The 16,009-nt window shown below is 39.1% G+C and overlaps 1 protein-coding gene across 4 annotated transcripts in view; it reads right to left on the bottom strand.

Annotated features, from left to right (window-relative positions):
• Nucleotides 1–16,009, bottom strand: part of tab3 (TGF-beta activated kinase 1 (MAP3K7) binding protein 3) — a 95,977-nt gene that overhangs the window by 4,929 nt on the left and 75,039 nt on the right. For 3 of the 4 annotated variants that reach the window (XM_067992799.1, XM_067992802.1, XM_067992800.1), the window contains 2 exons: nucleotides 15,046–15,138; nucleotides 7,314–7,409 (listed from right to left, as the gene is read on the bottom strand). In XM_067992799.1, coding sequence (XP_067848900.1) covers nucleotides 7,314–7,409; nucleotides 15,046–15,138 — 189 coding nt within the window. The remainder of the gene's footprint in view (nucleotides 1–7,313; nucleotides 7,410–15,045; nucleotides 15,139–16,009) is intronic. The other variant, XM_067992801.1, reaches the window with a different exon arrangement.

The raw sequence follows: 16,009 nt of genomic DNA, 5'->3' as shown, positions 1-16,009 counted from the left end.
AATTGCTGGAGTCTATAATTAAGGATAGGGTGACTGAACACCGTGAGAATTTTCAGTTAATCAGAGAGAGCCAGCATGAATGTGAAAGGTAGGTCGTGCCTGTCAAGCCTGATTGAATTTTTTGAGGAGGTGACTAAAGTAGTGGACAGGGGAATGTCAATGGATGTTATTTATATGGACTTCCAGAAGGCATTTGATAAGGTCCCACATAAGAGACTGTTAGCTAAGATAGGAGCCCGTGGAATCGAGGGAAAAGTACGGACTTGGTTAGGAAGTTGGCTGAGCGAAAGGCGACAGAGAGTAGGGATAATGGGTAGGTACTCACATTGGCAGGATGTGACTGGTGGAGTCCCGCAGGGATCTGTCTTGGGGCCTCAATTATTCACAATATTTATTAACGACTTAGATGAAGGCATAGAAAGTCTCATATCTAAGTTTGCCGATGGCACAAAGATTGGTGGCATTGCAAGCAGTGTAGATGGAAACATAAAATTACAAAGCGATATTGATAGATTAGGTGAATGGGCAAAACTGTGGCAAATGGAATTCAATGTAGACAAATGTGAGGTCATCCACTTTGTATCAAAAAAGGATAGAACAGGGTACTTTCTAAATGGTAAAAAGTTAAAAACAGTGGATGTCCAAAGGGACCTAGGGGTTCAGATACATAGATCATTGAAGTGTTATGAACAGGTGCAGAAAATAATCAAGGAGGCTAATGGAATGCTGGCCTTTATATCTAGAGGACTAGAGTACAAGGGGGCAAAAGTTATGCTGCAGCTATACAAAACCCTGGTTAGACCGCACCTGGAGTACTGTGAGCAGTTCTGGGCACCGCGCCTTCGGAAGGACATATTGGCCTTGGAGGGAGTGCAGCGTAGGTTTACTAGAAAGATACACGGACTTCAAGGGTTAAGTTACGAGGAGAGATTACACAAATTGGGGTTGTATTCTCTGGAGTTTCGAAGGTTAAGTGGTGATCTGATCAAAGTTTATAAGATATTAAGGGGAACAGATAGGGTGGATAGAGAGAAACTATTTCCGCTGGTTGGGGATTCTAGGAGTAAGGGGCAGTGTCTAAAAATTAGAGCCAGACCTTTCAGGAGTGAGATTAGAAAATATTTCGACACACACAGGGTGGTAGAAGTTTGGAACTCTCTTCCGCAAACGGCAATTGATAATAGCTCAATTGCTAAATTTAAATCTGAGATAGATAGCTTTTTGCCAAAGGTATTAAGGGATATGGACCAAAGGCAGGTATATGGAGTTAGATCACAGATCGGCTGAATGGCCGACTCCTGTTCCTCTGTAACATTGACATTTCTTGATATCATGACAAGAGTACGGACGCATTTATTTCTAGTCATCCAACTTTTAACAACTGTCCAGGATCTAAACAAGAGCTCCACACAATGAGGCTCCATAACAGTTTTAGTCCAGTGTATTCTTTACAACAACAGTTGGATTATATTTATTTTTCTTCTAAGTAAATGTTAAACATGTACTTATCTATGGCTGAACTACTAATCAGAGCTGACACTTTTACCCAATCTTATGCTCTCAGGTGGAATACATTCCTTTACTACTACTAAAACGGCTAGAACTGAGGATGCATTTTTAAAATGTCCGCAATTAGAGGAACTCTCCATTTTGGACAACTCAAACAAATCATGCTGCAACTTGCATTTTGAAAAACAATGAGTCAAACCTTGCTGGAGCTCGATCTTGAGGCGTGCCCTGTTATTTAGACATTTTCCTGTACCCTTCAGCTCGAATATAGTTTGCGCCGTAACTTTCTGTAAGTGTGACCTGATAACAGTGCAGCGAGGGCAAAGGGACTTCTGGGACCTTAGTAAACGACAGGACCAAGTCTATCTCCTTAACCAATGAGATTTAAGGATTGAGAAAGAAACAGACGAACAACAGAGAAGGAGGGTAAATTAGAGTCTAATCAGGTACAGAAAGAGAAATCGAGATGGAACAAAAAACTGGACAAAGAAAAGAGAGCGACAGAAAGGAAAAGCAAGAAAAAAAATCTGAAATTTTAAATGACATTTTTTAAATCTCCAACAATTTACTGCATGCAGGAATGAGACTCAACAGTTTAAATTGTTCCCTTTGTGGGCCAAAGAGATTGATTGGCATTGCAATAACAATCACATCATTAAAAGGGTACTTATGCTGTTAATTATGAGCCCTAACTTTCTGCAGCGAGTTTAATGGGCAATTAACATGCAAATCCAACAAGTTCTTAAAAATAACAGGAAGACCAAGGGTGAGATGCTGTTTGTGCAAAACCAACGGTGGCACGGCGTAAATCGACCAGGAAGTTCTGGTGATTCACAACTCAGTGTATCTCCATGTCCTGAACTTGCTGGCCAATTTGCACATTAATAACGGTGTGCATTGTGAACTCGCCGTTATTTCTCCAGGAAGTTTTGGCCCAATGACTTTATAAAATTGCTCTGCACATCTCAGTAATTGTTTAATATGCTAAGCATGTCAACTCAAGCCAGAAGTGTCATCCCTTAGGACTCTTAGCCAATCTAGATAATCGCAACATGCATTTATATAGCACCTTTAACTAAAACATCCTAACACGCTTCACAAAGGAAGTAAAACAGATGTTGAGCCAGTTTTGCTTTCCAACAGCTTCAGACGAAACACCTCTTTCCAATAGCTGGGTTGAAGTGATGGGTTATGAGGAGCCTTTTAAAGCCAGGGAGGGAAAAGGTGGACAGGTTTAGAGAGGGCATCTTGAATAATGGAGCCAAGATGATTGAAGGCACTGCCACTACAAAGAAAAAACTTGCACTTATATAGTGCCTTCACATCTTCAGGATGTCCCAAGGCACTTGCGAGCCAATAAACTATTTTTGAAGTGTAGTCACTGCTATATAGACAATGAGGCAGCCAAACTGTGCACAGCTAGGTTCTATAAACAGCAAGATAAATGACTAATTAATCTGGAATGGGAGAACTCTCCTGCTCTTCTTTGAATATGCTGTGAGATCCTTAATGTCCACCTGAACAGGCAGGCAGGGTCTCAGATTAATGTCTAATGTGAAAGACAGCATCTCCAACAGTGCAGGATTCCCTCAGTGCTGCAATGAAGTGTTAACCTAGATTAAGTTCTCACGTCCTGCAGTGGGGCTTGAACCCGTGACTTCAAAGGCAAGTGTCCTATCACTGCTCAAGCTGATACTATTGGTGTGGAGGGGAGGTGCACAGGACCAAAGGGAAAGCAAGGGGACTTGAGGTTAGAGGAAGTTACGTAGATATTGTGGGGTGAGGTCATGAAGAGGTTTGCTAATGAGGATGAGAATTTTAAATTTGATTGTTGGGAACAGGGAGCCAGTGTAGGTCATCAAGGACTGGGATGATGGGCAAACAGAGTTTAGTGTGGGACAGGATGTATGTGGCAGAGCTCTGGATCATTGAGTTTATGGAAGATGGGGATCAGAAGGCCAACATGCAGGGCATTAAAGCGACATAAGCACATTTTGGAAGTAAGATAGGGGCAATGGCTGGAAATGTTGCAACGGTGAAAGTAATCAAGTTTGGTGATGGAAATAATATGGGCTTTGAAGTTCAACTCTAGCTTCTACAAATACATAAATGGCAAAAGAGTAACTAGGGAGAGAGTAGGGCCTCTTAAGGATCAACAAGGTCATCTATGTGCGGAACCACAAGAGATGGGTGAGATCCTAAATGAATATTTCACATCGGTATTTACGGTTGAGAAAGGCATGGATGTTAGGGAACTTGGGGAAATAAATAGTGATGTTTTGAGGAGTGTACATATTACAGAGAGGGAGGTGCTGGAAGTCTTAACGCGCATCAAGGTGGATAAATCTCCGGGACCTGATGAAATGTATCCCAGGACGTTATGGGAGGTTAGGGAGGAAATTGCGGGTCCCCTAGCAGAGATATTTGAATCATCGACAGCTACAGGTGAGGTGCCTGAAGATTGGAGGGTAGCAAATGTTGTGCCTTTGTTTAAAAAGGGCGGCAGGGAAAAGCCTGGGAACTACAGACCGGTGAGCCTGACATCTGTAGTGGGTAAGTTGTTAGAGGGTATTCTGAGAGACAGGATCTACGGGCATTTGGAGAGGCAGGGACTGATTAGGAACAGTCAGCATGGTTTTGTGAGAGGAAAATCATGTCTCACAAATTTGATTGAGTTTTTTGAAAGGGTAACCAAGAAGATAGATGAGGGCTGTGCAGTAGACATGGTCTACATGGACTTTAGCAAAGCCTTTGACAAGGTACCGCATGGTAGGTTGTTACATAAGGTTAAATCTCATGGGATCCAAGGTGAGGTAGCCAATTGGATACAAAATTGGATTGACGACAGAAGACAGAGGGTGGTTGTGGAGGGTTGTGTTTCAAACTGGAGGCCTGTGACCAGCGGTGTGCCTCGGGGATCGGTGCTGGGTCCGCTGTTGTTTGTTATTTATATTAATGATTTGGATGAGAATTTAGGAGGCATGGTTAGTAAGTTTGCAGATGACACCAAGATTGGTGGCATTGTGGACAGTGAAGAAGGTTATCTAGGATCGCAACGGGATCTTGATAAATTGGGCCAGTAGGCCGATGAAGTTTAATTTAGATCAATGTGAGGTGATGCATTTTGGTAGATCGAATTGGGCCAGGACCTACTCCGTTAATGGTAGGGCGTTGGGGAGAGTTATAGAACAAAGAGATCTAGGAGTACAGGTTCATAGCTCCTTGAAAGTGGAGTCACAGGTGGATAGGGTAGTGAAGAAGGCATTCAGCATGCTTGGTTTCATTGGTCAGAACATTGAATACAGGAGTTGGGATGTCTTGTTGAAGTTGTACAAGACATTAGTCAGGCCACACATGGAATACTGTGTACAGTTCTGGTCACCCTATTACAGAAAGGATATTATTAAACTAGAAAGAGTGCAGAAAAGATTTACTAGGATGCTACCGGGACTTGATGGTTTGACTTATTGGGAGAGGTTGGATAGACCGAGACTTTTTCCCCTGGAGAGTAGGAGGTTTAGGGGTGATCTTATAGAAGTCTATAAAATAATGAGGGGCATAGATAAGGTAGATAGTCAAAATCTTTTCCCAAAGGTAGGGGAGTCTATAACGAGGGGGCATAGATTTAAGGTGAGAGGGGAGAGATACAAAAGGGTCCAGAGGGGCAATTTTTTCACTCAAAGGGTGGTGAGTGTCTGGAACGAGCTGCCAGAGGCAGTAGTAGAGGCGGGTACAATTTTGTCTTTTAAAAAGCATTTGGACAGTTACATGGGTAAGATGGGTATAGAGGGATATGGGCCAAGTGCAGGCAATTGGGACTAGCTTAGTGGTATAAACTGGGCGACATGGACATGTTGGGCCGAAGGGCCTGTTTCCATGTTGTAAACTTCTATGATTCTATTCTATGATTCTATAGGTCGGACAGGTTGCATACAGCCTGAAGGAGTAGCCAGGCTGGGGCTGGGGGGGTGGAGTTGGCACCAAAATGCAGAGTTCTTAGCGGGTGCCAAAAACAATGGTCTTACTGACCTTCAATTGGAGGAATGTGTGGCTCATCCACAGTCTGCCTGCACAGAGGCGGGCATGGGGTTAAGGAAACTGGAGCAAGAGATGGAGCTGGGTGCCATCACACATATGGAAGTTTAAACTGTGCCTGGGGATGATTTCACTGAGCCATGGCATTTGGAAGTGGAAGGGTACAAGAATGGATCTTTGGAGGTGATAATGCAGGGGCCGGAGGAGCAGCATTCCTGGAAATGTACTGGCTGTCAGACATGTAAGGCAGTCCCACAGAGATGGATCACAAAGGAGAGGTCGTGGAGAATGATAGCACTATTGATCACATCGAAGACAGCAAAGAGATCAAGGAGGATAAAGCACCGTGGTCAAAGTCACAGAGGATGTCACTTGACGTACGGCATAACAGTGGTGGTGCTGATTGGCATATTATCTTAATCAAAAGCACAATTCAAGAATATGGACCAAGTCTGCTTGATTGATGTTGTGCAATAATATTCCTTAAAACACTAATCGGATCGATATTAATGCATTATACAAAACACACACACACTCCTATAATGTGTCAGCATGTAAAAATGCAGATAGTTCAGTGGGGAGAAAACAATGCTGTCTTGCATTGTATATTATACATATGAATGGAGAAGTTTACAGGAATATTTGGGAACAGGAAAGCAGTGAAAAATTGACTTTGATGGTGAAGACTAGGATGCAAATTCAGGATTTCTGAATGCAAGTTCAGCACTTTACTCCCAGAATCTGCATTTTAAAATCTTTAATTTTCATCCAAAGACACATATTTAGCAGTCACTCAACAGTTTGAAAAAAAATTATTCTACTCTTAAGGATGACTTTTTTAAAAAAGTATTAAATTCCCATTTTGCTCTCATAGCTAAATTCAAATTATTGAATAATTCAAATTTTATAGTTCAAAAATCTTCTGTTGTCAGTGGACTGTAGATCCCACCCTTTTCCCCCAAAAAATCCTTCAGCAATCTCATCATATAGCTTAGAAAAATTTTAATTTTGATCATTTGATTCTTCCTATCACAAAAAAAATCACTAAATTTGCAATAAATTTGAAGCTGATACAATGTATTACAGGTGAGATTTTTTTGATGTGACATTTCCTAGACAATGTGTACTGTAAATTGAAAGTTAAGTATCAGCTTCCATATTTCCTCCAGCAGACCTGGAAAATTAAACCTCATTGCTGCAATAAGAAGTTAGGGATCAACATGAAAAGCTGTGCCCAAAATCATTACACTATTACAACGCACATGCAAAGTCTGTGATATTATGAAACCTTATGAACTGTGCAGTATGAAAATCCCATTAAATCCTCAATTCTGTAACTCTTTTTGAAGGCGGCTTGATAAAGGAATGCATTGTTATTAAAAACGGTGTAAACTGGAATTCAAATTAAGCCACATTACAATGTTTACTATACAAGTAGCAGACAACAAAACATTACACCTTAAACATTAGTGCTAATACTCCAAATATACAGTTAATAAAACTGATTTCTTCAGTGGCCAATAGGCCAAAGCATCTTATGCAAATATTATATTAAAAAGCAAATGATATGTTCTAATACTTCAGACTGTTAATCAAAGATGCTTATAACAATGTTAAAAGTCTGAAAAAATTACATTAAAAAAATCAGGATAAAGTCAAGAAATTTAAGAAGATTTTTTAAAAACCATTTTGGACTGGTCCTTTTGCCTTATGAACTGTGAATATCTACTCCAATCTGGTAATCAGGTGACATTCACGGAAGTACCCACCCTCAGCTGGAGCAGCCTGGGAATCAGAGGAGTCCTTCTTTAACTTTGAAGTCACACTAATTTTCCTTGCTTTTCTCTCTAGAGTACCTGAAGGGTCTGTACAAGACAAGTCATGAAGATTGAGAGGGATAAAGGGGCAAACCTCTAAAAACCTAAAACACAACCCCAACACACAAGTAAGACACCACAACGGGATACAATACATACAGCACATTTCTTAACTATTTATCTAGCTATTTCACACCACTATAGTAAACAATTGTTGAACAAGAGAAATCCAACACAAACATAGATCAACTGTCACCTTCATGAAACCCAAAGGTTCATGCACAGACAATCCTGCACAGACATCATTGGTGGGATAGCACTAAGGCTAGAAAATAATTAACAATTTCTTCAATTTTACTGTGAAGTGAATTTGACTTGATTAAGTATGACCCCAGGTTTGGCTCAAGAACCTCTTTCCCACCCAAATAAAAGAACAGTGGATCTTAACAGGACAATAAGGTATTGAAGGAAGGTCCAGTTAACAGAAGCTATATGTAATAATGTACTTGTAGTAATATTACATTGTGCAAACAAGTTTGTTACACTAAGAGAGATCCTAGTCCTTTTTATTCTCAAGTCTGTATTTATAAACAGCTGAAACTTCAGGCTACACAGAGCTGTTTGAAAATGTTAATGTCAAGTTACTAACATGCACATTTTCAAATAAATGTGCATGTTAGTAACTTGACATTGACAAATAAATGCAACTGCAAAGATGTTACCAAAGGCAAAAAAAACTTACAGAACAGCTTAAAGGCTGACTCATGAGACATTTTGACTTTTTATAACTTAACCTACAATATCAAAGCCAGCAATCTTGCAAAGGCTTGAGTTTAATTAGAGATGTTGCTCAACTTGAAAATTAAATTATGTTAAAATGCGACTAATTAAAGTTCAATTCTCATCCTGCAACACTTTGTAGAATTGAGCTACAATAACTATAATAGATTGGCATTATTCAATCTCCAAATTAGATATTCTAACAAATAACTGGTATAGATAATTTATTTTAGCTCTTTCCAGCTCCATAAACCTGAATCAATTTTGAAATCTGACTGAAGACTGTCAATTCTATGTGACCCAGAATTACTCAACTATGCAGGTTTTCTTTTTTCCCAAATGGATTTATATCTGTAGAGCCCAACACTTACTTTCTCATTTTTCTTCTCCACTTATCCCACACCATTTCCTGACTAGAAGTCATTTTCCATATTCCCGAGCCTATGTTTTTATCACTTCCTTCACCCCAACAGCTGGTTCAAGAAAGGTGTGACTGGCTTACCCTCAAATTTTCCTTCACTTCAGCAAAAGGCCTCATCTCTTTTCAGTACTTGAAGACTGAAATAAAATCAGGATTTCAATGCATGGGAAAAGCAGTTCACAGGGATAAAACCCTGCTCTACCACTCCATGGCAGAATGCATTCAAACACCAAGAGCTGCATCTACCCAATTAAAATAATGGGAAAGCCACATCATTTTATAATTGCTTTCTGTACTAAAACTACAATAAAGGAGATACCAACTTAAGCCTATCACAAAAGGTTGCCTTTTAAGATTGTAGAACCATTTTCCCAAGCTTTCCAAAACGAAAGTTAAATGGTAACGTTAAATCTTTCCTTTAGCAAATGCTGGCTCACAATCAAACCATCCTAGACAAATAATTTCAAGGTTTAGGAACATGCAAACACTACTTTGTACAAAACATGACTCAGTTTCTTCAAGGCCTTTAACATATGGCTTTGGGGAAAATGAGAAATTCACACATCGTAACCGACATCGGGTGTGTCACTATGTTCAATAATTTTTCCACTAGTTCTAGTTGGTTGCTGTCCCACTCCGTGTGAATTAACTTAGTGTTTGTTTTATTTATTGTTGAACTTGTATCACATGAAATACTAAACATCTGCAAATTAAAACAAATAGCTTTTGCAACTTTCAAAATATTTGTATTCTGCATCTACTCTGCTGCCCCCTTAAACACATAATCTTGGCTGACATTTTAGTGCAGTACTCAGGCATTATCAGAGGTACCATTCTTTGGCAGAGAAATTAAACTGAGACCCCATCTGCCTGCTGCAGTGGATAAAAAAAAATCCTATGGCACCATTGGAAGAATAGCAGAGAATTCTCCTGGCGAACATTCCTCCCTCACAACACCAGCAGAAATAGATTAACTGCTCATTGAGATTTGCTTCTTGTAGCTGCTGCATTTGCCTACATAACAGTCACTGCACATCAAAAAATTCATTGGCTGTGAAGCACTTTGGGACAGAAAGCTCTACATAAAATACAACATTTTTAAAAACAGAGCCTCTGGTTACCATGCTTCCTCCATCTGGCAGCATGAAATAACCAATTAACTCCATCTTGGTCACTTCGAATGGCACTCTGGCCACAAGATCAATGACCTTGAGAAAGGACTGCTCTTTTCTGTCCCCCATCCTCCCCATTGAGTGCACGAGTGAGGAAAAGAGAGCAGAAAGAAAGAAAGAAAGAAAGAAACAAACAAACAAATATCCAATATTCCACTTATTGCTGTGAAATTTATGCACCAACAGAAAATAGATCAATGAATCTTAAGCTGAAACATGCTTTTACCGTAAAAGGAAAAACAAAAATGCATTTAAGAGATGTTTAATTTTACTAATCACCAGAATAGGACCACAAATTAAATCAATCTGTCTGAATTGCTAAAGGATACTGTACAAAATGGTGTGAATGCACCATAGGCCCATATTCAGTAATGAATATGGGGTTTTTCCCAATCCAATTAGGAAAGACTGAAATTCTGCACTTTTCTACATAGATTTAAAACAAGCCTCAAGAATCTATGCTACTATTGAGTGCTTTTCTTTCACTCATCAAATCAGCTCAACCAGAGTATACAAGCTTGGTTCTGTATAATACCTGTGCAGGTTTGATGATTATAGTGGGGATGGAAGACTGGAGGCAAGGGAAACAAATACAGGCCTAGGGTTTGTGTGGTTGCAGATGAGATTTGAAAATAGGACAGATGAGGAATTGTCAAGTGTTTGCAGTGTTCAACAGCTGGAAATGACCCCCAGTACCAGTTTGTAATGTACTGTACAACCTTGTTTAATCCAGAGGAAGTATAGTAACCACCTCTTCTCTAATCAGGTGAAAAAATGCCAAACATTACTAAAATGAATTCCACTTTGTCTGTTTATCTACGCTGCTTTTTCTTTCAAATTCCTAAATGTTGACTGGTGCTTAAATGGAACTTAGATAAATGCATAAATGGAATATTATATAGATGGATCATTTGAGCCAAAGAGCCACAAAATAAAACTATTATTTCTACTTTTTGTTTTACTAATGAAAGAAGAAACAAACTTGCATTTATATAGCACGTTTCATGGCCTCAAAATCCCAAACGTTTACAGCCAATGAAGTTCTTTTGCAGTGTAGTTACTGTTGTATGTATGTAGGGAAACATGACAAGCAATGAGATAATGACCAGATAATCTGTTTTTAGCGATGATTGTTGAGGGATAAATATTGGCCAGGATACTCGGAGAACTCCCCCATTCTTCGAATATTGCCATGGATTCCTTATGTCTCAACCGAAAGAGGGTACCTGACAGTGCAGCAATCCTTCAGTACTGTACTAAAGTGTCAGCCTAGGTTATGTGCTGAGTCTTCTGACTCAGGAGGTGAGAGTGCTACCACTGAGCCAAGGCTGACACTATTGCTTTACAAGACATTCAATTCAATAAAAAGAACAGATTAAGGAGCAACAATCACCACAAAATCACTAAATTTATAATATTCAACACAAAATAACACTGAAAATTCTAAAATTTATTCACTACTTCAACAATTTCCTTTTGCATGGTTGGATGCAGTGTCAGGATTCAAACATTCCCAAACCTAGATCTTAGCCAGAATCTGACCCAGTTCAAGCTCCCACTGTGCATATATTAAAAAAAGACATCTCAAGCACCAGGAACTGTGCCAAATTGGACTAAAATTCCCAGGATTCATCATGGCCTGTCCACTACCATAATATACACAAGCTACCAATCCTTCACAACGCTGTTCCCGGCCTGAAGCCAGTTTGTAGAGCTATATGTGCTTTAATACTACATTTGCTGACTGAGGCCAAGCCATTAGAGAGATTGATTACTGGGAATATTTTGCAGCAGTTCAGGATGGGTAGAGCCACAGGCAAATTTAGTACAGTTTTTTTTTATAAACAGATCTCTTGTGGCATTGCTTAGGGCCACATCAAGAGACCAGAAAGCATCTGCACCACGAGCACAGGCAGTGGCAATGGAGCCAAACTAGAGGCCCAGGCCCCAAACAAAATTCAATAAATTCATTCCCAACCAGAATGCGTCACTCTTATGGCTAATATTGCAAAATATTTATGAAATTGTATTTTTTTAAAGTGCATTGTTGGCTAAAAGAAAAAAAAGCTGAAAGATTTTGAACAAATATTGGGCGATTTGATTGTTTTGCTTTTTGTTCTTTTCCCTCCCATTGGTAGATTTTCCTAATAGTTGAAGCCCTGGTTTGTTTCTGTTTTACAAATATAAAATTCAAGCCTATCAAAAATTGTGACACCAGAAATGTGATGCTCCTAAAGTGTGATGTTCAGGAAGTGCTCACTCTCGTAGTGTTTAATATATTACTAATGGATCTTTGGTGGCATTGCTTAAGATAAGCTATTTTATAATGACAGAAGCATCATGTAATGCAAAATGCATCAGGGTGACTGAATTACAGTGATGACACAGTATTTTTGATGTGGTGATGCCGGTGATGGACTGGGGTTGACAATTGTAAACAATTTCACAACACTAAGTTATAGTCCAACAATTTTTATTTGAAATCTACAAGCTTTCGGAGGCTTCCTCCTTCCTCAGGTAAATGAGGAAGGAGGAAGCCTCCGAAAGCTTGTAGATTTCAAATAAAAATTGTTGGACTATAACTTGGTGTTGTAAAATTGTTTACAATTGACACAGTATTTTGGCATTTTTATGCTGTGAAGCACTTGGAAACACCCCATGGACATGACAGTCACTATAGAAATACACATTCTTTCTTCGTATTGTTAGTAGCTGCTCACTGGTAGTTTTATAGCCATTCTGCTAGCTTTTGATTCACATGTTCACTATCACCGCAGTTGATATCTTGCGGTTTCAAGAATATGAAATCTGCATCAATCCACAAAGCACAACGTCAGGGCATAATACACAAAACTTGACAGGAAGTGCACGCAGATCCCCCATGGTAGTGCTCGAGATAAGTCATGTGATATGTTTTATAAGACCAGGACAGCTAGGCCACATAATGGTCAAAATACTATGCTGCCGCTAAAGTAAACTTATGTCCCTTTAAGGCCACATGGTCTAACTGTGTTAACTAAACACTGGCTGAGCTCATTCAGAGCTTAATTGCTTTCCAGCTGCAGATCAGAACACTGGCTTTGTCTCTTATTTAAGTGTGATTGGTAACAACCTGCAGACATCCTGCATTTGGTATTTTGTGGAGTGATTATTTCTAATATTTTTAAAGTGAAATTTGAATGCCTGGGGTTTTGGGAAAGACTGAGGCCTTCAGGTAAAAACTTTAATGAAGGCATTAAAAGACAAAGGAGAATTCAATTTATATATTTAATGTTATTGTGAAATATAATTTTTTTTCTATTTTGTTTAAAATTGAACTTTGGTCCATTAGAAAGTTCAGTTACTGAGAAAAAAAAGGCAAACAAAAATGTTCCATAAAGCATTTGATGATTTATGGAGGAAAGATAATACCACACATAATTAAGTAACAGCCAGCTATGATTGGACCGTTTAGATTAACGTTGGAAATCCTATTTAAGTACCACCTACTGGTGTCACAGGGAAAGTGGACAATATTACATTGAAATTCCCAAAGGAAATGTTTACCTAACAATTTTTCAGGTATGCTACTATAAACCCATAGTTTTTCTGTGAGCATCACACATCAACTAATATTCAGCAACATATTATATAGCTTTGTTAATTTGGTACTTATGAGAAGTTATGGGGAAGTGAAGTGTCCTAGAACAGACCTTCAAACAGGGCAGGTTTTATACCATGTGAAAGAATTAAAACAGGGCAAGGCCACACTTATTTGACAAAAGACACAGTACATAATTGTGACCATAAAGTCAGTCAATATAAGAATCGTTGGTAGTAGGGTAGTATATAATTAACAGCTGGTTAGGACCATTGCTCTTCTATAATTGATCTGAACTAGAGCGCACAATATCAATATTTTCAGATGATACAAAAATAGGGCCCCTGGTTAATTGTGAAAAAGTCCATAAGCACCTTCAGGAGGATATAGACAGGTTCGTAGATTGGGCAGATGGACGTCAGATGAAATTTAATGTGAAGGAATATACTGTGATTCATTTTGGGAAGAATGAGAGGACATAGACGCTAAATGGTAAAACTTTAAATGGAGTAGAGGAACAGACACACTTAGGGATTCAATACACAATTCTTTAAAAGTGAGGACAAGTTAATAAAACTGTAAAAAAAGTTTATGCGATCCTAGATTTTATAAATAGGGGTATAGAGTACAAAAGCAAAAAGGTAATGGAAATCTATACAAATCACTGGTTAGGTTGTAGTGGGAATACTGTGTCCAGTTTTGAGTATCTTACTTTAGGAAAGAAGTCATGGAGAGGGTGCAGGTGATACCAGAAATAAGAGGCTTTAATTAAGGGGAGAGACTAGAGAAGTTGGGACACTTTTTGATTAAAATAAAAGGTTAAAAGATCGGATGGAGTGCCCAAATTGAGGGGTTTTTGCTATGGTAAATCCGAACAACCAATTTCACTGGTCAGTGAGTCAGTAACCAAAAAGGTATAAATTTATCACCACAAAAAGATCAAAGGGATCTGAGTGTTAGTAGCACATGGAATGTCCAATCAGAACAGTGGTAGATACAGAATCCCGTAATAGCTTTTAACAATGAGGTGGATAAATATTTTAAAAAGAAAAAATTGAAAGGGAAAAATTGGAATGGGACTAGTTGGATAGCCCTTTCACAGATCTAGAACAGGAGTGATGGGCCAAATTGCCTCCTTAAGTTCTGTAAATTCATGATTTCTACTTTCTTCTATCTCTACTGTTCAAAAATATAGTTACATAGCTAACCAAAGGACGAGGTGGACTAATAGAAAGCTTTATCATATTGCCCCACTAGATCGAACACTATTCATAAATTAGCAACACATTTTGTATCTTATTCTAAACATCCATGCCTTTTCCTTAAAACCCATTTACAACAGGCCTTATCTACAGTGTCATATCTAAATACATACAGGAATGAAACAACCTAACATTCCATGCATTTGTGTAGTCCAAGTGCAAGTATAAAGAGACTAAATTTTAATCCACCAGTTCAATTGACAGAATGTTCTCATTCAGGGAGGCTATCTATACTGTAATGCCATTCTAGATTTAGTTCCCCATTGCTATTTGGGTATAGACGGACAAACAGACAGAGGTATATCCTATTTTCTCAGAGGTAGCTAGGGAGTGAATAATTAGAATAAGCATTTTCTAATCCATAGTGCTATCCCTGGTACAGATAGAGCCAAAACAGTCTTACACATTGATAAGAAAAAAACACTATGAATGATACGCAACACTGCACATCAATTAGTTAATAACTTACCTTTTTTGCTATGCTTTGGGGGAACAGCTCCTACGGGGCCAGTTAGTCCTATGTTGTCATAAAAATTGTTCATGGCTTTTGGATCAAAGTTCCCTGAAACAAACACAAAATTGAGAGAATTAAGGAACAAGATTAACATTTTTTTTAAAAATCGCTTTCACTTAAGCCAATTTAACCAAAGTGGGCAATTAACAGCTAAAATTAAACTCAAATTTTAGAAAGCATAAAAAATTAAGGGAATACAAATTGCAGAACAAGCTCACAAAAAAGCATATGTGAACATTACCTTGAACCTCTAAAAACTGAAAGGGTTGTGATTGCATCATCAACACTAATCAAACTGTTTGTAGAACTGAAAACACTTCTCCAGCTTGGGGGCTCAGAATCAGCATCAGGCACTCCAGATCAGGTACAACATACTCAGATGCAGACTACTCTGGTCAAACATGATTCAAGTCACAACTTTAAAAGGCAATGTCCCACAATAATGTTTTGTTGCTCACACCAATTATTTTCATAACCGGAGCGAAAACTGCCAATTTATATCAAATGGTGGGCAATTTCCTGCTGCGCGCCCATGCTAATTAGAAACTGAGTTAAAACAGTATTAGTGTGATTCTTGTAGCCAACAGATACAGGAGACTTTCATCCCATAACAATCTTAGAGACATGCTAAGGCAGCATTAGAAAAGAAAAGGACAAAATTGTAGGGGGGGAGAAAAAAGGAGAGCGCGCGAGGGGGGAGAAAAAAGGAGAGCGCGCGAGGGGGGAGAAAAAAGGAGAGCGCGCGAGGGGGGAGAAAAAAGGAGAGCGCGCGAGGGGGGAGAAAAAAGGAGAGCGCGCGAGGGGGGAGAAAAAAGGAGAGCGCGCGAGGGGGGAGAAAAAAGGAGAGCGCGCGAGGGGGGAGAAAAAAGGAGAGCGCGCGAGGGGGGAGAAAAAAGGAGAGCGCGCGAGGGGGGAGAAA

Source organism: Heptranchias perlo, chromosome 11 (assembly GCF_035084215.1).
Source record: "Heptranchias perlo isolate sHepPer1 chromosome 11, sHepPer1.hap1, whole genome shotgun sequence".
NCBI classification, from domain to species: Eukaryota; Metazoa; Chordata; class Chondrichthyes; order Hexanchiformes; family Hexanchidae; genus Heptranchias; species Heptranchias perlo.
The sequence above is the reverse complement of the archived record's forward strand: the minus strand, read 5'-3'. Positions and strand labels throughout refer to the sequence as shown.